General features: G+C 44.9%; 1 protein-coding gene across 1 annotated transcript in view; it reads left to right on the forward strand.

Annotated features, from left to right (window-relative positions):
• Positions 1-26,842, forward strand: part of GALNT10 (polypeptide N-acetylgalactosaminyltransferase 10) — a 136,780-nt gene that overhangs the window by 64,290 nt on the left and 45,648 nt on the right. Inside the window, exons 2-4 of the mRNA XM_075602151.1 lie at positions 10,357-10,459; positions 11,408-11,546; positions 26,628-26,794. Coding sequence (XP_075458266.1) covers positions 10,357-10,459; positions 11,408-11,546; positions 26,628-26,794 — 409 coding nt within the window. The remainder of the gene's footprint in view (positions 1-10,356; positions 10,460-11,407; positions 11,547-26,627; positions 26,795-26,842) is intronic.

Genomic DNA, 26,842 nt, shown 5'->3' on the forward strand with positions numbered 1-26,842 from the left:
CCAGGCCTAAGGCACGTTCTATAGTGCCGGGTGCTTGCTACGCCGCGCGCGCAGATTTTTAGTTGGCTGACTAACGTCAGCCTTTCTATAGAAGTGCCGCGCGCGCACGGCAGGGAGAGGGGAGCCGACAGACAGCGACGAAGATGAAGAAATTAATCTTTTTGCGCCGCTGCCTGCGCTCAAATGTGTGTATGCGTGTTTGGATGGATGGATGTGTGCGTGTGGGGGGGGGGGTAAATAAATGCGCACACACAAAAAAAAAAAATATTACACTTTTAATTTAAAAAATCTTACTTACACAACATATACACACACACACGCATATAGACTTACCTGCAGCTCCCGGCTCTATACACACGGAAAGCATGCGGCACATGCACGTGCGTTCGCATAGGAACGCACGGCCGCATCCTGTATATAACAGCCCTAAGCCTGACTTGTTGGTGGCCCGTGATGACTGGAGTTGGCCACCCCTGAGATACACAATATCTCCAGAGAGAAATTTCTAACACCTGGCATTGCTTGAGGTCTTTCTAACCATTTGATCTGCAGTTATCTGATTAGTGCTGATCTGTAAGACCATGCCTAAACAGTGCAATGGGTTACAGAGCAGTTCAGCCTCTAATGATTATCATTAGTAAGTTGGAAGCGGTTATTAAAGGAAGGTTCATCTTTCACAAATAAATGTGTTTACAGAGCATGAAATTAACATTTCTGTACAGCAGCAAATAATTGCTTATTAGATAGCAACTTACGTAGGGAAATATGCAGCCTGAGTGGTGATTAGTAAGGTCACATGGATCACAAGGCAACACAATTAGCAAACTATACACCAGCAGGCACAAGGAAACGACTGCTTCTAGTTCTTTATTACAGATCTCTTTACCTATTGTCTGTAAGGCTGAGCCTATAGCGATGGTGACGTCATGCTGCGGTCGCTGGAAATATCAAATTGACTTGACTTCCAGCGATCGCGCCCAAGCCGTCGCTCCATTGCGTTGCTTCTACTATAAGCGCACACGATGGCGGAAATACATTTGTTCTGCCACAACGTCGCGTTGCCGGCACTATAAGCGCAGCCTTAGCGTTTTGGTCCAGTAGCTGTCCCTCAAATGCCTGAGCAGAATGGGGAAGGACTACAGGGAATCTCTGCATTAAATAATGTGCTGCTAATATAAACTTGGGTCCTTATCTTAATATATAAAATCGAAAGGTTAGTGCTATCTGCGGTGAGTCTGATTGGCCAGGGGCTGAGGACCAATCAGATTGGTGGGTCTGACGTCACCCAACTGCCACTCTCTTCCCCCTCGGCCACACACACACACACACCTCTCTCTCTCCCCGGCGCTCAGCTCTCTCTCCCCCTCCCCGGCGCTCAGCTCTCTCTCCCCCTCCCCGGCGCTCAGCTCTCTCTCCCCCTCCCCGGCGCTCAGCTCTCTCTCCCCCTCCCCAGCGCTCAGCTCTCTCTCCCCCTCCCCGGCGCTCAGCTCTCTCTCCCCCTCTCCGGCGCTCAGCTCTCTCTCTCCCCCTCCCCGGCGCTCAGCTCTCTCTCCCCTCCCCGGCGCTCAGCTCTCTCTCTCCCCCTCCCCGGCGCTCAGCTCTCTCTCTCCCCCTCCCCGGCGCTCAGCTCTCTCTCCCCCTCCCCGGCGCTCAGCTCTCTCTCTCCCCCTCCCCGGCGCTCAGCTCTCTCTCTTCCCCTCCCCGGCGCTCAGCTCTCTCTCTCCCCCTCCCCGGCGCTCGGCTCTCTCTCCCCCTCCCCGGCGCTCAGCTCTCTCTCTCCCCCTCCCCGGCGCTCAGCTCTCTCTCTCCCCCTCCCTGGCGCTCAGCTCTCTCTCTCCCCCTCCCCGGCGCTCAGCTCTCTCTTTCCCCCTCCCCGGCGCTCAGCTCTCTCTCTCCCCCTCCCCGGCGCTCAGCTCTCTCTCTCCCCCTCCCCGGCTCTCAGCTCTCTCTCTCCCCCTCCCTGGCGCTCAGCTCTCTCTCTCCCCCTCCCCGGCGCTCAGCTCTCTCTTTCCCCCTCCCCGGCGCTCAGCTCTCTCTCTCTCCCCGGCGCTCAGCTCTCTCTCTCCCCCTCCCCGGCGCTCAGCTCTCTCTCTCCCCCTCCCCGGCGTTCAGCTCTCTCTCTCTCCCCCTCCCCGGCGCTCAGCTCTCTCTCTCCCCCTCCCCGGCGCTCAGCTCTCTCTCTCCCCCTCCCCGGCGCTCAGCTCTCTCTCTCCCCCTCCCCGGCGCTCAGCTCTCTCTCTCCCCCTCCCCGGCGCTCAGCTCTCTCTCTCCCCCTCCCCGGCGCTCAGCTCTCTCTCCCTCCCCGGCGGGGGGACAGGTAGTGGGCAGGCACGCGGTGCCGAGTACCTAAGATGGCGGCGCCCGGAAGGAACCCCTTCTTCCCTCGCGGCGCCGAGCGCCTAAGATGGCGGCGCCCGGAAGGAGAGGTGACATATGTGTATGTGTGTGTGACACTGTGTGTGCGTGTGTGTGTGTGTGGGACACTGTGTTTGTGTGTGTGTGTGTGTGTTTCACTGTGTGTGTGTGTCTCACTGTGTGTGTGTCAGACACTGTAGGGTGGGGACCCCCCCCTCCTGTCCACAGCCCCCCCCTCCTGTCCACTGTTCCCCCCCCCTCCTGTCCACTGTTCCCCCCCCCTCCTGTCCACTGTCCCCCCCCTCCTGTCCACTGTCTCCCCCCCTCCTGTCCACTGTCTCCCCCCCTCCTGTCCACTGTCTCCCCCCCCCCCCCCCCCCTCATAGCGGGAAATTTAACTCACGGGCAATGCCGGCTCTCTCAGCTAGTATATTATAAGTCTCAAACGGGAACTTTTCCAAAAATGATGCAAATTGAATCCTTTTTAACTGTACAGTACGTCAGTTTGTGTCGATGTATTATGGTACTTTGCATTGTTTTTGCTCCCCTTGCGTAGATGTTGCTTGAAGCAATCGTATTTAATAAGCTGTATCGATGTTTGCGTCAAAGCTGTAGGTTTGCATCAATTAACTTCTTATTCCATGTTATGGAGTAAATTACGCAAGTTTTATACATAACCCCTATGGATGCTCTGAATGTACAGTATATGACAAATAGAGGCAGAATGAGTAGCTAGTTTGAGTATTTCCCCCCACAAATCCTCCATTCACACCCTCTATCTACTCCTTCCTGCTGCTGGAGATCTCCCCTAAGCCTGAACCCAGACATACACACCTGAACTTACCCATGCATCCCTGCCATCTCTTCCCCTGTAAATGGTGTTAACCTTCTGATCTAATACTCACTAACCTAAAAACTCACCCCACAAGTTAAGCATCCCAATAGCCTGCACTCACGGTTACTATCCCACACTCGGCCACTCCTACCACCCATTGTGGCCAAGCACTGCCATACACAGCACTTTTTCCCTCACCTGCTGTCTCTGTAAGTCTCCCATCAAACATCTTAGATTGTAAGCTCTTCAGGGCAGGGATTTCCTTTCCTGTTGTCTGATTTTGCTGCACTTATTGTATTATTATAATTCCCTGTACTGTATTCTTTGTGAAGTGCTGAGTACACTTTTGGCGCTATATAAATAAAGACATACAATACAATATTGGTTATTTAAGGCCAGGGCTGGAAAAATACTTGTGAAAAACAAACTTATCAATCGTGGCGCTCAAAAAATATATCAAATATAACCTATTAAATACAAAATGTATGAAAATTGTGATACTAATACAAACACATATGGATGCTGCTTAAACCCAGTGTGGGGTCGTTCTCTCGATCCCGTGAAGAGTGAAGAGTTGAAGATCATCGGGAAGCGCAAGCCATGTAAAACAGAAGAAATATTCTGATGGTGCAATAACTGTGATAAACGTGTGAATCAATATTCAACTTGCAGTGTGCTAAAGTTTAATATGTTTAATAATGTTTAAAGTTTAATAAGTTTCTCCCTCCGCATGCGTGCTCATGCGTGCTGATGCGTGCGGATGCGTGCGGAGGCTGAGAAAATATGAAGAGACAGGCAGGTTTGAAATTTTGCCGCTTGTAGACATCTACAAAGCTCATCTGGCTCAGCCACCTGTGCTGAAGCACGGATATCCTGAAAACCTTGCCTGTTGGTGGACCTTGAGGGGGCTGGAGTTGCCCACCCCTGTCTTAGATGCAAATGAGTAGCTAAATGTGTCTCCCTCTTCCCCCTCCCAGTACTGCAGACCTGACAGAGAGAGGGGAACTCTCGAAAGCTTTTTCTATGACATAACTTTTTTTATTTGGATTAACAATTTAGCACCTAATACTGAAGTACTAATTTATTATATAAAATCTCGCTCTCTCTCTTGCGCTCTCTCTCGCGCTCTCTCTCTCGCTCTCTCTCTCTCGCTCTCTCTCTCGCTCTCTCGCTCTCTCTCTCGCTCTCTCTCTCTCGCTCTCTCTCTCGCGCTCTCTCTCTCGCGCTCTCTCTCTCGCGCTCTCTCTCTCGCTCTCTCTCTCTCGCTCTCTCTCTCTCTCGCTCTCTCTCTCTCGCTCGCTCGCTCGCTCTCTCGCTCGCTCTCTCTCTCGCTCTCTCGCTCGCTCTCTCTCTCGCTCTCTCTCTCGCTCTCTCTCTCGCTCTCTCTCTCTCTTATATATATATATATATATATATATTTATATAAATGAATTTTAAACATATATTTGATATATATAATCTATCGATATCTGTATATCAAATTAATTGTTTAAAATAAAAAGAAATACCAGTTTTACTTGTAACGTTGGTAAAAGTGGGAGCCATCTTGAGAAAGATTATAGTAATCAGTTTCAGTGCCTGCGGCTCTCTTAAGCATTGCTTTGCAGCAGATTCCAGGTCAAAGACGTCCGGGAGCTGCTCGGTGCTGACCATGTGACACGGATGCAAAGCAACTGGTTTTCGGCCCTTGCATTCTAGAGTCGGTGCAATAATGCGACAAGCTTCGTCCGTGCCAAAGTCTAAAAATAGGAGGGAGGGGAAAGCGAACGTTTCCCTTGATGTTTTTAATAAATGCTAAGAAGAAAAGGAAAAAAAAAGTTAGAGATCAAAATGAAAAATGTCCTAGATTTTATTGCATCAAAAAGTAGACTCACAGGAGCCTAAAGCCTGCAACAAACAATGAAGCTGTTCTTTTGTGGAATAATTCATGTCATTGTTAGGCTACATGGTTGTGGAAGTGTTGTGTTTGGCACCAAGATTTGCAGCAGTGATTATCTGCTTGGAGTACTGTTCTACTTTTAACCTTTTCATTGCTAACGTGACCTGGTATTGTGTTTTAAAGTTGGTCTTTCTAACTTGGTTGCTTTTCAGTGTACGTAATGTTCTGCTGATTCCTGTTCCTAATAGAAAGCCACAAGGTCCTTAACGAGGCTGAACCCTGGCAATCATTTTGTCTCCACCTGGCAAGTATTCTTGTCGGGTGGGAAAAGTACAGACATCCCCGGAATCAGAACAGAGGATTGGCTCAGAAAATAATAATAATAATAATAATAAATAATAATAATAAAAACAAAAAAAAACAAGCAACATTGACTGCTAATTAAAAAGAAGATAAAAAAATGACCAACCTTCATGTGAACTTGAGCAAAACAGTCCACCTTCCACCTCTGTATTTGCGAAATGAAATGGTCAGTTTACGATGTTCCCACGTGGAAAGCTTTGCCTTGTATTGTTACAATGATCTAAATGTACACTCTTTCTTTGCTAATCATGTTGTGCGCTTTCATTGTGGATTAATTTAAATGGTATTGGTGTTTTGGTCAGGTGAGCCGGAGGATAAGCATCTTTTGAGTCAAGCATGCACCCAGATACGAGCAAAAAATGTAAGCCAGTGAAATGTTGCTTGATGATGAGTAGTTTGGGACTCACTGATACCTTTTAACATTTGAAATGAAGAGATTTGTGACACATTTGAATTCCAAACTTTGTTTACATTTTCTTTTTATTCCATCAAGTCTATCTTCAGAGAAGAAAGCTTTAACATTTTGCAAGCCAAGAAAGTCATTTTAGATTGACTACTGTAAAAAGATATAAGTAAAAACAGAACCATATCTTTCAGATGGAGATTTTAGTCTAGGGTAGATCTTCTCATTGCAGTGCAGGATTTGTACAACCCATCCTGCTTTTCTCACTGCAAACAGTATATGCTATGTATATATAATCTCTGCCGTACTGACCGGACCTAGAAATCTTTGCCATGCAGTCATATTGAGAGCTAAGTATAGATAATGCAATTCTACAGATGATAGAATGAAAGGCATTGACTTGTGTCATGGTCTGAAGGCTTCTGCAGTCAGACATGAACACTGTACCACTGTCTAGGACACAATACTAGAGTAAGCTCCATGGTTACCGCCGGGAGCTGAGACAGTGTCATGCATTTCAAATTGTAGTTGGCGATTATGAGGACTCATTTTGTGCAGCTGCAATAGCAGGTGAGGGCATTTATCTTCCCAATTCTACCCACTCAGATGGGATCCATGTTTTACATACTCTATGTAAAATGTTAGTTCACACATTCGGCTGTTTGCTGTGTCACGTTGCTTACGTTGAATGCAAGAGCCGACCACTATATACATAAGTGCTATAGTAACACTTGGCAGCTTTGATTCGAAAACATTTTCTGCGTATGAAAATGTGTAAAGCATGGGGCTAGAATTGCAAGCAGAGTTGCGGGTTTATACCATCAAAAGTGAAGCTGTTTTCTATGTCAAAAGATTGAAAGGATTGTGTGTACATAATGCATTCATACAAAACATTGGGGTGGAGAGAGATGCAGGTGTCAGGATACAATCCAAGGAAGCAGTGGCGAACGCTCCAGTAGGATTTGGGCAAATAAGTGAAAAATTTACTTTGAGATACAGTCAACATAATTTATAAATGGAATTTAATGCATGTTCCTAAATAACAAAACTATGCTATGCAGATTATTTTGTTTAAAGTCTGGTTGTCGAATTTCTACTTGTGCAGCTGTGTGAGAATGCAGATGGCTTATGAAACATTTGTAGCTGTTTATTTAACCTTTTGGATGCCATACATTGATGGTTGAATTCCTTCAATCCTAGAGGGACACACATTGCATAGTATGTTTTTGTAAACCATTCTAATTATTGTGAAATATCCCATTATTTTTCCCATTATCAGTTTATCCTTTCACAGTTGATTCTTTACTCCGTGCTTAAGGTATGATATTGGTTAATGTAGGGATTATTATATCACTGTACGGTTTATACACCACTCAAAAATGTCCTTTTACCAGTACAGTAAAAATGTTATCCACCAGTGGAGCCCACCCACTGAAAGGCACTACACTCAGAAGAACCACATTGGTGCAGTGTTAACTACTGCTCTTCCTTCTGAAATCTCTTCTCACTCCACAATGTCTTGTGTAGCGCGACGTGAGACATTGTTTGGCCTGGGACATAGTAAGCGCTTAGGTGCTGCTGCTCGCTCTTGCTTGCTGCCGCTCGCTCTACCAGGAGCTTTTTGCTGTCCTGACAGAGGAGACAGCAAGCGCTTGGGAGGCGGGTATCACTGTGTGTGTGTGTGTGTGTGTGTCACTTGGTAGCTGTCAGTGTGTGTGTGTCACTTTGAAGTGTGTGTGTGTGTGTGTGTATATTATATAATATTTTAAAAATTAAAGAAGACATGTTGTGAGAATTAATTATTTATTAACATTGTGCAACTTTGATAAATATATACGCACACGCACGCACACACATACACATGCATACACACACACAGGCGCACACACACACACATGCATACACACATGCATACACACACACATGCATACACATACACGCACACACAATGCACACACACAATGCACACACATATACATACACATATACATACACATACACACACAGACACACACACAGGAGACATGGATCAGGGCAGAAGGGGGACAGACCGTCAGGGGGCGGGCCGGGCGCGTCACTGGCCGGGGGCGGGCCAGTGACGTCACGGAGCTGGTTCGCCCTCATTGGGCGAACCGCTCACGTGACCGGCCTGTCTCGCCGGCAAGCTCTAATTGCGGCTGTAGGGGCTCAGTGCTGAGCGGGAGCGCGCGTCAGCACGCTTCCGCCAGCAAGCGCCAAACATGGCCAAGGCCCTAGGTGTGACTTTTGAAAGCATCATGGTGATTAACTGCTGTACCACCAATGCTATCTTTCTACATGTGCGATTCTTTACACACAGGGACCTCGCCCCCTTCCTCCCCTCACCCCCCCACTCCCTACACACACACACACACACACACACACACACACACACACACACACACACACACACACACACACACACACACACACACACACACACACACACACACACACACACACATTCTGAAAAATTATGTACCTGTTGGTATACTTGTAGAGTATCGTATCGAAATGTTTGTTTATTTTTTTTCTGCACCATAAAGTGGTGAAATAGAAGTCAGAACAGAGCTTTTAAAGAGGGACTGAACCGCATGAGCGGTTGTCTATTTCTTCTCGCTACTTGTAGAGTATCAAAGGCTGCGTCTTATTTTATAACCTTGGTTGCCAGAAGGACCATCAATGCATTGCTTTTCTTGAGTGCCAGACGGTCGTTGCAGGCCGAATTGGAATCCATGGGGTTAAGTCATGATGCAGTTTCCTGCCACTCAGACATATAGAGTTCATGTCACTTTCACATTTTGTGCATTTCCTTATGCTCCTGATCAAATGGACCAAAGCATTAAATCCATAAGAAAGTAAAGTACATTGATCACGAATTAATGTGTGCTTCTTTGTTTTTGTTTTTTTTGTTTTGTGAAATAGCACATTTAACACACAGAGCAATCCATTTTGCATGAGGTAAAATGTGCTACTTGGTATTCTCATGTTATATTTATCTAATGAACTCCTCCAACTGTTATTCCCTCAACTGATCAAGGCTTGAGGGTGCGACATTCAGGCACAGTCTTGGTTGATAGTCAAAAGTGATGATTGGTATAGAAAAAGGCCTGAAAAAATATAATTGTATGAATGTGACAAATGCAAACAAATATGTGGGGGCTTGTTTGTAGCATAAGTGAGGTATATTCAGTTTATATGGAAGAACATAGAGCCAGAGTGTTATTTGCAAATATATGCTTTGGCATTGCCATTACTGTACTATTTTCAGAGTTATAGCTCTGTTTCTTTTTAAAGGCACAATTCAAAAATATTTTTTTTTTGTTCAAACTGATTTGAGTTACACAGTTAAGTGCTTTTACTTTATTGCAACTACAATATGTGTAAGCTAAGGGCCTTCAACGAATCGGATAGCTGTACTTTCATATAGTTTTACTCTTGCACTTTCCTTACTACCATAAGTCAGCTGTTTTTTATTTTTTTTATAAATTTGATAAAAAATGTAAAATAAAACTTAATTCCCCAGAGCTGATCCATGTTTCCGTGACCTCCAGGAGCCCGCTGGTTTCTCAGCTATTTGAGAGTTTCCTTTAGTTTCAGTGCATTACAGATATGGCCACAAATCACCAATAGAAAGCCGTGACGTCATCTACCGATAAAACCTCGGAAATGGTGCCGCAGACCGTGTGTCCTTAAGGCAGTGTTAACGTCCATGCGGTGTGCGGGCGCGGGTCCGTGCGGAAGCAGGAGGAGGAGCTTGTTGCGTGAGAAATTGGTTAAACTGATTTCTCAGCGCGACAGACAGGTCACGTGAGCGGTTCGCCCAATACCAGCTCCGTGACGTCACTAGGAACACCCACTGGAACGCCCCCCACGGCCCGTCTACCATGGCCAGGGAAAGCACCCGCTTTCCCTCAGCCTCCACATGGGAGAAGGCACCATGGCCCCAGCCTAACCTTGCACTTTATAGTGTTGTATTCCTGAGCGAGCATCGCCTATCCGCACAGAGGCTTCTTCAAACGAAAGTAATTTAATTAGTCTTGTTCTCTCATTTTAGGAAAATGCCATCACTAAGCTCACACTTAAATTGTTCGCCTTTTTTTGTCAAGTAGTGCAGTCCCTCTATTGTTGGCAATTGGTAGTATCTCCATTTTTAATATTTATGTGAATTGAATTGACAGAAACTGGGCGTTGGTGGTCTGCAATGGAACAGAAAGGGATAATGAACATAATTCAGCGTAGTGTGTAAAATACCAGTCCTGACAAAGCAGTGGGTGTTACAGTGCACATGCCCTTGCACAAAGTAAGTACCTTATCATGTGGAACTGAAATGTATTGACAAAATTATGTAGGAACCTCAGGGGTGAAAAGTTTTTAATACTGATAGGAAAGATATTCGGAGTAAAGAGTAAGCCGACCATGTAATGTTAAATACTGTAGAGCTGTGGACTCAAAGAACCAGGAGACTGGCTTTGTTAAACTGTATCTTCATCTCATTTACAGGTTGTACTGAGCAGACAAAAGGATGAAAACGTCAGTGAAAAAAGATCAAGAAACAAGGACTGGCACGACTATGAGCGAATTACAAAAGACCAAGAAAAAGCAGGTACAGTTTACACACTTCGCTGCTTGTTTTCTTTTCTCACAATTGTCGCAGTGAGAAATGTTCTTACATTTTGAAGCAGGACACTACACTGTACATTCTGGGAGCACGGTAAAATCTGGTAAATTGGATGTGTGTTTTGATATTGGTAGTGTATTTTGTATGTATAAACAGGCAAATATTCCTTCCAGATAATAACAAAATGTGGCTTCCTGAATCAGAATTAGGCCATTGCAATTTTCTTTGCCCTAAGCAAGCACATTTTATTTTAAAAACAACCTAAAACCAAAAGCTCATAGAGAAAATCTATACATTTATAATGTCAATTTGTGGTATCATCATCCTTATGTATTTCTTAAGATATTATATAGTACAATAGTGGGGGCACACACTTATTGTTGGGCCCGGGCCATAGAGTGGTGAGGAGAGCGGAGGCGTGCTAACGCTGAGGCTCGCCTGCTTCAGTCAGCGCGATTCCACGGACTTGCAGGTGAGCCAGCGTGCGCGAAGGGAGCCGGGGGGGAGGTGGTTGGAGGCGGGGCAGTGACGTCGCTGGGCCAATCGCCCGTGACGCACTGACGTCAATGTCACGGCGCCGACGTCACGGCGCCGTGACGTTGACGCTGCTTAAGGCTGATTGTATGTTTTCAGCCGACAGCGCGCTGAAAAACAGCTTGGCGCTCGGCTGAAAACTCCAAAGCCTGAGCACGCCTGCGGATGCTCACGTGAGCCCCCTCTCAAGGCATACTCATTGAGGATGCAGGGGCTCAACGCTGAGCGTCCGCACGCCTCAGCGCTGCTTGTCCTTCTATGGACGCAGCCTAACTCGCATTGTAATTTCCAACCTAAACTTTTTATTTAAAACACAGTCTCCCCTTGGTACTATCCTCTGTTACAGCAAATAAGGGTGTTTTCTGCATCCCCAAATGACACTGTGCTACATTTCCCTAGGAAATGGAGAGCAGGGGCGGCCTTTCCCAATGACTGATGCAGATCGTGTGGACCAGGCATACAGGGAGAATGGATTCAATATATATGTCAGTGACAAAATCTCTCTTAACAGATCCCTTCCTGACATCCGTCATACTAAGTAAGTAACATACTCATTGCTGTAAATTAATCCAGTGCTTATTTTGTAGAAACAATGATGTAAAAATAATGTCATCTTGTGTGTGCAGAAGTGGCTGCTACCGGTTTGATGAATTTTCTCTTCAAACACCACTTAACCAAGGGGTGGGCAACTCCAGCCCTCAAGGGCCACCAACAGGTCAGGTTTTCAGGATATCCCTGCTTCAGCACAGGTGGCTCAATTTGTGGCTCAGTCTTCCACCTGTGCTGAAGCAGGGATCAGGATATCATTCAAAAGACATAGGACTGAAGTTGCCCACCCCTGCCTGAATCTGCACCAATCAATATATTGTACTATTCATTTCCCCTAATCAATGTAGTATTTGTGGCATGTTATATAATAATTCTCATTCTCGGTTCACAATTTTAAGGGTAAATTTGAACAAACTTTGGTTTATTTTAAAGGGTGAAAGAATAAAAATACTTAAGATTTTTTTCCCTTTATTGAAAATGGTGTTTACTTTGGTAAGAAGAATTGATCTTTAGGCTTCTTCATTGCCCCATGAGCCAGCATTATGGAGTTTTGTGTTTCTAGTTCCTTATAAAGGGCTTAGCGTGGCCACAGCTTTCACATGGCAGATATACATAGTAAAACTGCACAATATTAAAAGGAAAATTAATGAGCAAAATATACAAGTTTTAATCTTGACGATCAAACAAAGCGAAAATAAAGCAAATATCCAAGAGGAAATTGCCTAGCATTTTAAGTGAGAAGAATAAATATTTATAAAGCATTGAAATGTAAAATTAACAGATTTACCAAAAACCCTACAGCAGCAGTTTCCCCTACCAGACCCCCTCCATCCTTTTATTTACCAAAATGGGAACCAGGAATAAATGGAGGAAAAAGCGCACAAGCAAAAACGGAGCAGGAAGGACCCAAAATCAAAAATAAATTAAAAGGGCACTTTAATGTGACAAAGACCCATCCAACGCGTTTCGAACGTCACAGCGTTCTTTTTCAAGGATAGTAGGAGGATAGTAACCGTACTATTGGATATTAAGTACTAATATCATTACTCATTCCTTAGACCTTGGATCAGTGGTTTGGCTTGCGTTATTCTTATATACCTGCATTGGAGCGCTTTAGCCTATTTTTCTATCTTGCCAAAATGGGAACCAGGCAGTCACCAGACCTGAACCGCATTATTTTGAACTCCTGGGGACCCCTGGTTCCTGATACATTCCAGTAAAGGTACCTCTGGTACATCCTGTTATTTATATCCCAAGTGTCACAAGGGAACTACAATGCGCTACATTTACAGGTACAAATTTTGGAAAAAAGGGGGTACCCGGAGCGTGTTTCAACTCCATTGACCGCGTGGTTCCCCTCCTGCGTGTGTGAATAAACAAACGGGGACCGGCTGCTTTAATACTAAAACACTGCAGGTATTTTAGCACACTGAACTCCACTCTTCCTTTAGCTGAGCTAAAAAGAAAAATTGCATTCTGGATAAGTACTCTATTATAGTTTTATGTACTGTAGCGCTGTCATCTAGTGACAGTCCACTTGAAGTGAGACGTAAAGGTTTTAAGGTATGCTGCCTAAGGTGATTCTGCGTATCTATTATGTGTAAATCTTTTTGTATAGTCCACCCATGCACATAGCGCTTCACATTAGTAATAGATGTAATAAAATAATGAGACATAATTGGAATAAGCACTTTAAACATTAGAAACAGGAGTCCCTGCTCCGAAGAGCTTACAATTGAAGTGCTATATTCAGGGATACAGACAGAGATTTCCCTGGACCAAGGATTACAGTTCTGACTAGGCCCATCCTCGAGCCCCATTTCACACCTCGTGAGCCCCCTCTATTTCCCTCCCTCTTCCCATGAATGTCTCTCTCCATTAATTGCCCCACTCACTCGATCCTCCCACCTCACATGTATTTCTCTCTCCTGCGTCTTACTCTTACTCCCTCTTTTCCTCACTCCCCCCCTCTCTCCTCTCGCTCTCCCCCCCCCTCCGTCAATTACCCCACTCAATGTCCCTACTCACTCCTTCTCTCCCCCCCCACACAATTCCCTGCACAAAATATACAAAAAAAAAACCCAATGCAAAAACATTCCCACCCCAAATACATACAAAACAAAATCCCTACCCTCCAAATATATACAGCCCTCCACCACCCAAATATATACACCCCCCACCCCCCAAATATATACAACCCCCGAAATACATACAAAAACGCACCCAATAAATATAATCACCCCATACATATATAAAAAAAACAAATGGATATAAAAAAAATCCACAATGCTTATAAAAAAAGCCCCCAATGCTTATATTAAAAAAAAATGCTCATATAATAAAGAAGCCCACAATGCAACCCCCTCCCCCCGCACAACCAGTACATATTAAAAAAAAATAAAAAATAATAAAAAACCAGTACATGGTAAAAAATAATACTAATAATAATAGTGACTGCTGGGGGGCCCGGCGGCCAGACAGAGCAGTTGCCGCCGGGCCTCGGCTCTCCCCACCTGCAGGCCTCTTCCTCTCTCTGTCCCATGCCGGAACCTCTGACTTCAGCGTGCACCAGGCCTCCCACTCATGGCGCCGCGCTCCGGAAACTAGGCCAAGCTTACTTCCAGCACGTCGACGTCAGAGAGGCCTGTCGCGCATTGACGTCGGAGGGGCCCGGCTGCAACTGCTTTGTTAAGGAGTTAAGGCAGCCTGTGAGGGACAACAGCAGTGGAAAACTCTGACCAGCTCGAAACCGACGGGGAGCAGAGACACACACAGACCCCAAGGATATTTTTCCAGCACTACCTCCAATCCTCCACACCCATATTTGTGTATATAATCATGTCCAGAATGTGAGTATACTGTGTACTTACTTTTATATACATTTTTATACATCTGATCTGCACCATGTTTGCCCTTGTTCTTTCACCCTGAGGGAATACATCACTTCAATATAAGAAGAAAACACCATCATCACAATTTGGAGAGAGGCTTTATTGACACTTAAATTTTGTAAGTAGAAAATCCATACGAGCCAAGTTTGCATACACAAGTCAACCTGTTATATCAGAGTGCACTATATAATTTTTTCTCATTTGGGTTGATCGTGCTCCCTCTGGAACTTGTTGAGGGGAACTCTGGGAACAAGTCCCCACCAGAGGTTTATGAGCCATTTTCACTCAAAAATCTTAATCACTGTATATAAAATAATGCACAAGTCACTTCAACACCTATTATCACTATTGTTATTTAATTGACACTATTTCACTTATTGTACACTTAGTGTGGTAAGCGCCATCCAATATCACTTGATGATACTGTATTGTGTAAAGACATTCAGAGATTTTGGTTTTGTGAGCAGTTTAAGGTCTGGAGTTGAAAAGGAAGTTTGAGCGTCACCACCAAAGAGTTAATCTTTGAATCCAAAAGGTTTAAGGTGACCTAGAGAGTGTGATGACTTTGGCAGCATGAAAGTAATTTTGGTTAGGAATAAGAAACAAAGAAGTCCTGAGCAACATCCAATGTGACACAAATAAACAGTGAAATACCTATATTTCTCTTGAAAAAGGGTAATTTAGTTAACCCTTTGGCCAAAGCGTATAAGCCTGCGAGCCACATCAAAGCATGACCAAATTAGCAGGTCCTAACACTAACTAATTAAAATTCTTATTTAACTCTATATAATTAGAGGAAGAATGGTCCTGGCATTGAACCTGTCACAACAAACTGCATGAAAAGAGAACCTGCTTATTTGGAAAGTGTGAGAGGGGCAAGCTTAAACCCTGGGAGGGAGGAGCCATGACCTCCAAAACAGCTGAGACCAGTCGGACAAAGTTTACAAACACACAGGTCCCAACACTAACTGATTAATAAAATCAGTTAGTGTTGGGACCTGCGAATTTGGTCATGCCTTGATGTGGCTCGCAGGCTTATACGCTTTGGCCAAAGGGTTAACTAAATTACCCTTTTTCAAGAGAAATATAGGTATTTCACTGTGTATTTTTGTCACGTTGGATGTTGCTCTGGACTTATTTGTTTCTTGTATACTTTTAGACACGCCCAGTAGCACTCCTTTTGTCACTTATACATATATTTTGTGGTAATTTTGGGGGGTTACTTAGAGCTTGCTGGGTATCTGTGTGTTTGTTAATTTTGGTTAGGGCTGTTTCAATGGAGTGAGCAGTGCTGAAACCAGATTGTATAGTCTCTAGGAGATAATAATAAAGTTAAGAAAGCATAGCATGCGAGAGACTATGGCATTTAAGAGTTTGACAGGACGATAGTTGGAGACAGGTAGGATCCAGGGTGTTATTTTTTAAAATAGGTGTATCTATTGCATGTTTAAAGCAAGGGAGATGAATATCAGAGCAAATAGAGTAGTTGAAAATGTGGGTTACTGAGAAGAAGCAAGAGGTTTCATCAAATGGGAGGGGGTGGGGTCAAGAGGGCAAATGGTAAAGGGAGAGGAGGAGCAGTAGCGCGAATGGGGGGGGTGCCTCAAAAACTGCTATTGCACATAGAGGCCCCGCATTTCCCCCCCACAATAATACAACTGATTGTGATAGGATAGAGTGGGGGCCTATGTAAGAGAGCAGGCCTCCTCTATCCCTGCGTCAAGAATCCTCATTGCCATGACAACGCCATCATGTGACAGTGGCGCGCGTTGCCATGGCAATGACATGACGCCGCCACTGCACCCCCGAATCAGATTTTCTGATTGAGTTCCTGAGGAGGAGAGCAACAGGGAGACCCTTACGCTTCTAACAGAAGACAGTCAAGAAAAGTTGGATGAGAGTTTGGAAGAGTTATGTAGATTGAGGATTTATCTCTTTAGTGGGGCTGTCTTGGTGAATGGAATACACTTTAGCCTTGAAATAGTCAACAAATTATTGAAGTGAATTGGGGCAGAAAAACATCTTACAGAGTGATGTCTGAGGAGAGAGTCAAATACAGAAAAGAGGTGGCATGGACTAGGCTTGTGAGTTTTTCTTAGGGACGCCTGGGAAATAGCAGAAACCATAAAATACTTAATTTTGCATTGATTATAAACGTAAAAGTAGGCTAAAGGAAAAGGGATGGACTAGTAAGTAACACCTGGACATTTGAGCCTGCTAAAGCTGTTAATAAAAATAATTTCTATTTATCTCTATATGCCGTAGGTTCGCAGCAAGGACTTATTGTGCCTATAAAATTGTACACACAGTGTTGCATACAATATAGTCTTCTTCATACCATGGCAGCACACACCTGTGGGATCGCAGCTCCTTCCACCAGGTGGGACAGAAGTCTTTTGACTTATTCAGGAAGATCTCCTACTTCCCACGTTCTGTGTTTTTCTGTTCTAGCTGTTGGTAGAATGGTAGGCTAGTTTTTTACATTTCAGGATTTTTATTTTGCTCCACCTTGGTATATCCTCAAGTGCACAATTGACCCCCTCAACCCCCTTCTTTCTTCCGATAGATCAAAGAACCACACGTAGAGGTGACTTGTTGAATATAGAGATGTGGAACTTCTGTTCTCCCTGAACCCTGAGCACCACGTGTAGGTGGCTGCGGGGGCCTTCTCTGGAGAAGGAAGCTAGGTGGTGGAAACCTTGCTGTCATGGAGAGAGCAATGCTTCGGCCTTGGAGTGTGTACTCTCCCAGATAACGGTTGCGTCTTTCCTAGATTTCCATTGTCCTTAAGCACAGCACCTGACCCCACACAAATGCTTGCCTTCTGATTCATTGTATGCCTGGTACTTGGCAATTGTTACTGGCCAAGGCATACAATGGGTCACACAGATAAACTATTAAACCAGTGGTTTCCAACCTTATTTTGTTTGAGGATCCCTATGTAAAATTCTGAGGAACCCCAACGCTCTCTAGCAGCGAGTCTGAGATCAGATACATTGTAAATTGTTCTGTATTTGGTACAATTTTAAAATTACCTGAAAATTACAGTGAACCCTTTAAGGATGCCCAGGGAACCCAAGGGTTCCTAGGAACCCTGGTTGAAAAACACTGTATTAAAAAGTTTAACATGCACAGAAAAAATATACAAACACTGGTTACATATTACCAGGGTTGAGACACTTCTTCAACCTTGGGATGGCACATTAACCTTTTCACTGGGTCGCCATCTTGACAGCAGAGGCAGAGAGCAGGCTTAACCTTTCTTTGGGAATGCCATGCTGCCCCTGCCATCACATCTCATCCCCTCAAGATCAGACCCCTGAGGAGACTGGCCTCCTAGGTCGATGGGAGTCCATGGCTGTTTGGGCTGTGGTCGTCCTGAAGGGATAAGAACTCAGCGTTGCCATGGTTGCTGTCCTTTTTATGCTCTATAGTGAAGTAATATTCTGGTAGGGCCAAGCTCCACCACAACAGTTTCCTGGTTTCCCCCGAAACACGATGTAGCCAACTTATGGGGTTGTCGTCTGGCACATAAAGGGTTGGCTGTATACTTTGGCTATAATTTCCTTAGTGCCCAAAAAATCACCAAGCACCCCTTGATCGCGTAGGTGACCTCCCGATCTAGGAGCTATTATCTCAAATAGACCACAGAGTGCTCTATCCTGTCCTTGCCAACCTGCTGAGGACTGCACTGATTCTGAAAGTTGATCTTGGTCTGTACAAGAGACCTCTTGCGGTATATGGGGTGTCGGGGGAGGGGTAAAACATGAGCACTGGCTTGGGCATCTTTAAGTGCCTGGAACGCGGTTTTGCATTACAGAGACCAGGCCACAGTGTGGGCATGGAGCCAGTCAGGGGCTTGGCAGTGGCACTGTAGAACGGTACAAACTTCCGATAATACCCAACGTCACCAGAAAAGCAAACACTTTTGCATATGGGGGGTCGGCCACAGGATGATGGCTTCTACTTTGACCGGCTCTGGCTTGACCTGTCCTCCGCCCACCTGGTGCACTAGATATAGGACCTTGGCCATGCCGAGCTGACATTTCATGGGTGTCTGGGTCAACCAATTCTCCCTTATGTGGTCTAGTAGCGCCGCTACATGTCCTAAGTGCTTGTCCCATGTCCAACTAAACATTGCCAGGTCATCCAGATAGACCTGGACATTCACCAGTATTCCTGCAGTTATCTAGACTGAATAATCCCTCTCTCAGACTCTCCTGGTGGGAAAACTGAAGAAACTTCAAGATCAGTTGTCTTATAATTACAAAGAATTGGCAGGTCATTACTATAAATTGCAGTGGAGTCTTCGGTGTAGGGGAGCGCAGGTCCACATGGAAAAAAAAAAAAAAAACACAACTGAAGGCTGGCATGATATGTAGTTTGGAAAAGGGATAAAACCAAGAACAAACATATCAAATTGAAAACAAACGTCCCTGGGTGGGCTTGAACCATCAACTTTTCTGTTAACAGCCAAACGCGCTAACCAATAGCGCCACAGAGACACTGCACCCGTTCACATGTTAATTATTTAGATACTGATTATCGGTTATTATCACTGTTTCACTCACCTTTTGGAGTGCCTTTTTTATACTCTTTCTTAGCATTACTATTTATGCCGGCTATCTGTTGGGGCACACAGTATTTTATCTTGGTCGGCCCAGAGACGCTGGAGGCTTCAGGAGACTCGACTATCAACTAACATTCGCGAAATGATTGATTCATGGCAGTCGCTCATTTTCAGGACTTATTCAGAGGTCAGCCACTTGTTGCATATATCAACCAGCAACAAGCAAGGAGGCACAAGGAGTGCATCCATGTTGAGAGAAGTAAACCATTTTAAACTGGGCACAGAGGACTGTACCCCAAATCTCGGCCATTCACATCGAACGTCGATGACTGCTGGTGAATGAACTCTGAACCCAGATGTATTGCAACACAGAGTTTAGATATGGATAACAGCCTTGGTTAGACCTCATGGTCTGTCACCACAACAAAGTCCTAATATTTTGCCCAGACAGCCGACTTACCTGAATGCAATGTCAATAACAAGTTAGCCTATGTTTCCTCTCATTCCAATGATTTTGAGGGTGCCAAGGAAAACTAGACAGGATGCATCCAATGTTATAGCAGTTATCCTGTTCTGGCCTCACAGGGCATGGCTCATGGACCTGATCAGTATGGCAGTAGGACCTCCATGTCAACTTCCGGTCAAAGAAGATCTCACAAGACCCAGTCTTCCATCTAGAAATAGCAATAGCAAATAGCAAAGCAATAGCAAAGACTATGATTCATACACTTCTCTGGTTTTAAAAGACTTCTACATACAATACAGGGCATACAATCGGACCTGGCATTCGTTTGTCAAATGGTATTAGGATAACTGGGAAGATAGAGAAAAGATTCCTATGCAGAACATTTACAAGCTGGGGTTGACAAAAACCTAAGCCCTAGTTAAATCAAGATGTATATTGCAGCAATCGGCTCCTTTAAAGTTGAATCTTTGTCCTCGCACCCTTTAATCAGGGGACCAAATTCATTGGGTGTGTTGTTCAAGACGTTTAGTCTTGAAAGCCCTCAATGAAACCTCCCCTAAAACCTCTCCAGCAGGCCTCAAACAAATGGCTTACCATTAAGATTACCTTATTTATAGCCATAACTTCAGCAAGAAAAGTGACAATCATTCATTCTTTATCAGCAAAGTAGCTTATATATTATTTCACGAACACAAAGTGGTACTAAGAATGATACCTCAGTTTGAGATTCAAAGTCACATATGAAAAAAAATCAGTCAAGATATAATGCCCTGTCCCTTTATCCAAATCCTCAGACAGGAACGAAAAAAAGATTTTAACTCCTTGGATCAAGTGCAATGTTTATGAATTTATTTAGACAATTCAGCAGTCTGGAGAAGATCAGACATGTTGTTTGCTCTCTTTTCAGTTCCTAGGAAAGGAATCCATTGCCAGGTGGCTGGAAACAGCAGTGCTTGAAGGTTTCAGTAAGACAGGAATAAGATCATCTTGTAAAGTGTGTATTTACAGATTAGTTTCCACGTCCTGATCGGAGAAGGCAGAAGCATCTCCTGTGAACATTTGTAGGGCAGGCAGCTACATGGTTCAATATTCATACCTTCATTAATCCCTACAAAATAGGTATTTTTTCTGTGGCAGAGACATACTTTGAAAGTAAGGAGCTTTTGGCCGTTCTCTAATCCTTTCATATTTTTGGGATATTGCTGTGGGATTTCTCACAGGTGTATGCTGCCATAGGATGTAGAAGAAGATAATGTTCTAACCGATCTCTTCGTAGCAGCAATACTACATTTCCCCCTTTTTCTTATTTTTATATGTAAAGCATGTGATAATGTAAAATTCTACATTCTTGCCTAAGGCCTCGGTCCCGCTGCGCTCGTTGGCGCGGGCGGCAATGTAGCGAGTTCCCCACCAGCAGGGGAATCCTCGCGAGCTGGTCCCGGTCCCCACTGGCTGCACAGCTGACTACACGCTGTCGCGCGTCAGCCGCTGGAGACACCACAGAATGGTGTTTCCTAGCTTCGACGCGTGACGTGTGTGGCTGTGAGCCAATGGGGAGGGGAGGCTTCGGGAGGAGGAGAGGCTTCGGGGAGCGGGGAGGAGTGTGGAGTGAAAGCAGGTGAGTGCCTTTCTCTGTGTGTGTGTATGTGTTTGCCTGTCTGTGTGTGTGTATGTGTTTGCCTGTCTGTGTGTGTGTATGTGTTTGCCTGTCTGTGTGTGTATGTGTGTGCCTGAGTGCCTGCCTCTGTCTGTGTGTGTGTGTGTGTGTGTGTGTATGAGTGCGTGAGTGCCTGCCTCTGTGTGTGCGCGCGTGTGTGTGTATGAGTGCGTGAGTGCCTGCCTGTGTGTGTGTGTGTGTGTGTGTGTGTGTGTGTGTGTGTGTGTGTGCGTGTGTGCGTGCGTGTGTGTGTATGTGTATATGAATGAGTGCCTGCGTGTGTGTGTTTAAACTTACTTTCCAGCTCCAGCCCGAGTCCGTGGAGGGAGGGGGGGGGAGAGTAGCGGGTCCCTCCGCTCAAGCCATATCGCGGTCTGTGTATGTCAGCGCACCGCCTGTCTGCAGTGCGGGTGCGCTGACTCTGGGAGCGGGGCCTTAGCCTAAGCTGGCAATCGTTTGGTGCTGCTGTTCTAAATCTGTAACAATCCTGTTGGTGTGCCTAACATGTTGGCCGCCTTTCATTTTCAATCAATCCTTCAATCAATGTAACTTGGCAGCTACAATGTAATCTTCTTTTACTAAGGTAACATTATCTATTGTTACAGCTGAAACTGCTGGGAACATTGGCAACAAATGATCACAAACAGGAAAATCCTACAAATAACTTGCAATGCTTGCGAGGTGCGCTAAAACCTGCTATAGAAATCAATAAATGCTTTAAAACGCATTAAAAATGGCATTAAGAGTTGAATAAAAAAACTAAATGCAGTATGCATTCTATAATACTACAGAACTGATTTATTTATTAAAAAGATTTTACATGTTTTGCTGCTATAAAGTCTCGACAGCACACTCTTTTCCCACCCTTTTGAAGTGAAAATTCTTTAGCGGCGTGAATGTATTTGATTGGAGACGGAAGTCAGTGGTGACAGAAGTGAAATCACTCCCGGCAGGAGGCAGTCAGTGTTGCCAGCTTCCACCAGGAGGCGTCACCGGAGAGGAGGCAGCGTTGGACGGACAACACACACACTCACTCACTGTACCTCCGCCAGGATGGGGGGAGGGGTAGAGAGAGGTTGACACAGTTCAGTGCCATTAGTATTTTGGCTGCCTCCTTCCTCCTCCCAGTGACGTCACGTCTGTGCAGCAACAGTACAAGCGGTGCTCGGACTGCAACATGTCGGGGGGTGTTACTCAAACTAAGGTGATGATCTCAGCCATCGGTTACAGATATCGATGTTAGGTTTCTAATAGGCCAAATGCTACGAGTTTATTGGAACGAGCGAGTGAGGGCTCTTGAAAAGAGAGGGCATGTTTTGTTTGTAATAGATATGACCTCGCTCCTCTCCCCCACCCCACCTGGAAGTTGTGTGGTCAGTCTGGGGCTGCTGGCTGTCAGTAAAGCTGGGGTCTGGCAGCGGCTTGGGGGTTTCTGTCATGAGACTGCGGACCGACGCGTTGGATGGAGGAGGGGGGAGGCTGAGGACAGGAGAGGTGAGGGGGCACTTGAACATTATTACCTGGGGGTCGGTGTGATGGCAAACGTGTTACGCAGTGAGAAACTTAGTGTGGGGGCTGCTGCGGACCAGGGGAACTTAGACTCCCCCCCGTGTCTCCGCCGGAGGGGGGGGGAGTGGGGGCTGCTCTGGGCTGTGGGACTTAGACCCCCCCGTGTCTCTGCCGGGGGGGAGAGTGAGGACTGCACACAGACACACTGACTGACTCTCACACACACAAGGAATTCACAGTTACTATAAATATAGAAGTGCAAATAGCTAAAACACGCGTTCTAAGTCGAACTTCATTGCGTTTTGGCACTGAAATTGTTTTGATTTTTAATTAACATCACCATCACACATACAATTTCTGTGACAAAACAGTGACAAAAGACAAATGTTTCACTTAAAATGCGCGTGCTCGGCACACACACACACTTTTTAATACAGAACACATCCTCCTAAAATAAGAAGGGACCGGCACTCCAGAGGTCTTCATACAAATGTACGGTATGAAGACCTCTGGAGTGAAAGTTCCTTCTGATGATAGGAGGATGTGTTCTGTACTATAGGTCTCCCCAGCGAGGGGATGATCGCTGTGCACCTGAGGCAGTTACATAAATCTAGTGAGGGCACCTAATTCTTTCTTCTAGCACTTTTTTTTCCCCCTCTCCTTTTTCTGTGTTGCTAGTTTGGGTTTTATTGCTTAGAATTACACTGACCCCGGGGGGAATTAGAAGAGTTCTTTATAGCCACTCCCCCAGAGGTTAAAGCCAACCTGGTGGGAGGAGCTGCAATTCAATGTGTCTTCTGCCATGACTGGACTAGAAGAAAGCAGAATATCAGTAAGAAAATGCTCTTGTTTGTGTTGAGGCTGCAGTGAGTACAATGTAAGAGTGAAATGCATATTTTAACCCTTTTGGGTGCCCTGAGACGTAGCTACCACGTCATGGAGGCGTAGTCGCTACATCGATACAATCCCACTCGTTTTACTAGGGAAGATAGCGTCCTGTGCTCCACTGATGAGGAACGGAAGGGCTTGCTCCTTCCATTCCGTTATTCGTGATGGAGCATTCACAGGACCGCTTCGAAGAAGCAGTCACGTGATCGCAAGTGCAGGAGGGGCGGTGGCGCTCTGTTGCTACAGCCCCTTTAGAACCCAAAGGATTAAGGTGGTTCAGTCTCTGCTCTGCACAGCTTGCTGCAAGCAAGGACCTTCTAAGGCCTCGGGCATGGTCAGCGCTTAGGCGCTGACCCGTGCTGAGGCGCGCTGCTGCTCGGCAGTGAGCCCCTGCAGCCGCAGTGAGAGCGGCTTTAGCAGGGGCTCGCGCACACTTGCGGAAGCGTAGGTCTTAGAAAATTTTTAGATTTTCGCGCTCATGGGCTGGTGACACGAGCGGTTTGCCCAATGAGGGCGAACCAGCTCCGTGACGTCACAGGTAAAGGGAAAGCACCCGCTTTCCCTCAGCCTCAGCGCGCCTGCGCCGGCTGGATTCACCCTGGACGCAGCCTAAGGCTGCGCTTATAGTGATGGCGGCAGAAAATGCATTGCCGATGGCTTGATTGCTGGAAGTCATCTCAATTAGATTTTTCCAGCGACCACAGCCTGACGTCACCGTCGCCGGCACTATAAGCGTAGCCTAAAATGTAATTGGCTATAGTAGCTTTCCTGGGGCTTCAAGCCATGGAAGTGATGCAAATTGTCACCATTTGAAGTGTTCATTCACGGTTGCCTGTACACGACCATAGATTTGCTAAATTAGTAATATAATAAACAGACATTCAGATCATCTAATTCCATTCAAATGTTGTACCAGTACCAACCTGTGAATCTCACCTTTTACCTTTTGGAAAGTGTATGCAATTGAATTTGTTTCTACATGCTCACTTGCTGCCAGCGGCCTTGTGTGCTGGCCAATCTGTTTGCCTAATGTGGATGTTTAACTGTAAATTGTAGGCTACCCATCATTTCCGTACTTATCATTTTTTTTTTTATTATTCTGCACTTTAGTATTATTCTTTGTCTCCCTGTAATGTTTGGCTGAATTTGACCTTTTAAAAAATACCTGATATTATAGCAGAACATGGATCGTAAAGTCTTGTGAGGAAGGATCTCATTGTTTACTATATCAGATTATGATGGCTAAAATTCCTATTTGTATTATATAAATACATTAAAGAAACAATGGAGGATTCAATAATACTTTGTATTTTTAATGTTGTTCTAATAAACATGGCACTGTACATACTAGGATAACAAGACAGATGAGGATTTATAGTCTAATCATAACACAGACAGAAGGAAAAGAAATAACGCCCCATGAGCCATTTATCAATTTAGGTACAAAGTAGGATCACCAGAAGCAGAAATGCAACAATCTTACCCCCATGAAGCCCCAGTTCAGACAGGGAGGGTCATTCTATATATTCTGAAGCGTCTGCTCGGACCATTTCAGACGAAAGTCCCTGTTGACTTCAGTGGGGATTTCTGGCTGAGGAGCCGTTTCGGACATTATAGAATCCAACCCAAAGTCCTGCTCACAACATGGAAGTTAGTGCCACCATTTTAACTTAGCAAAGCATGTATCCTTTGTCATTAATTAACGAATCAGGAATTCTGGTGGTAAAAGATTGGGCCCTGCTATTGGGCACCCTCTCCAGAACAGGTGAGTTAAATAAATACAGGGACTGCTTGAACCACTGTCGGTCATATTACGTCGATGTACATTTTGGAAAGGAAGGGTGACCGTGCCTAAAAGAGCGTACATTTTAAATTGTAAAGACACAAGTAGTGAATGGAGGTGCATTAGATAGTACATAAACCTTTTTTTAAAAAAAGTCACGTAATGTATTAATCCAAGTTTCATGCACAAATAAGTGTCTGGAGAATGGCTTTCCCTTTACAATTATGCTCTATTGACGTCTTCATTATAACAGCATTCTGTACTGAAACTGCCAAATGAGAAGCTGTGAGCAGTGAAGGGCAATGATAATATCTTAATATGTTTTAAGCACAACTACTAATTCACATTGTTGGCACAGTGCCATTGGGTAAATTCTTTATAAGCTCAAAGCAGCCGTTCGGGTCATTTCCGGCTCAAAATCCACATTAAAGTCAAAGGGGGTTGTCAGTTGAAAACGGCCCAAACAGTGCTTTAGAACAGAGGTTCCCAAGTCCAGTCCTCAAGGACCACTAATAGTCCAGATGTTAAGGATACCCCTGCTTGAGCACAGGTGGTTCAGTTAAATTGATTCGGCCACCTGTGCTAATGAGAGGATATGTTTGCAGAAATTAGAGAATAGAAGTGTATTGACACCGCAACACTCCAACTAGTAGCTCAAAGTGCTGATTTAATAAAGAAGCAAATAGAACAGAAAACATTATTCAGGGCTTTTGGGTAACAGAGTTGACCTCTAGACTAGGGGAAGGTTAAAAAAAAAAAAAGTGACCAGGTGCCCTGAAGACCACATTAAGGTTTGCCAGTTAGTCACTCAAAGAAAAATATTTGTTTTTGATTACAATAAAAATTCACATATTAAGCATTTATGTTTCTTCAGGATTAATGTGGCCACTAGTTCTGTCTACTGTAATTAATATTTGAACGCTCACTAACTGATTACCCGAGACATCCACATAATGAGTGTTGATGAAAACTTCAACCACGTATAAGAATCTATTATATCACCCAGAAGATTTTGCGCTGACAATGATTTAGGTTGTACGGAAGATCATTTTAGTAAAGGATGATAAATTGCTTTGCCTTGCAGGCATCTTTCCTTTGGGACCTATTCAGCATCCTCCTCACTCCCCCCAATATCATTACATGTAGCTATCCAAATAGTCAATTGCCAGTCCCATCTGTACTTTCACACCTCTCAGCTGGTGTTTTCCCAGACATTAGCGAGCTGTCCTCATCTGACATGAGCTCTGGGCATGTTCTGCATGTGAAGCTGACAGCTGTCCCTTTTATGTCCTCTCTGGCTTTGTAGCTGCAAGAGCAAGCTGTATCTGGAGAAGCTGCCAAACACCAGCGTGATCATTCCCTTTCACAACGAGGGCTGGTCCTCCCTCTTGCGCACCGTGCACAGCGTCCTTAATCGTTCTCCTGCTGAGCTCATCGCCGAGATTGTGTTGGTGGACGACTTCAGTGACAAAGGTGTGTGCATTCCCTGATAATTGCATGGCCGTAACAGCTGTTACATAA

This window comes from Ascaphus truei, chromosome 5, assembly GCF_040206685.1.
Source record: "Ascaphus truei isolate aAscTru1 chromosome 5, aAscTru1.hap1, whole genome shotgun sequence".
Lineage (NCBI taxonomy): Eukaryota > Metazoa > Chordata > Amphibia > Anura > Ascaphidae > Ascaphus > Ascaphus truei.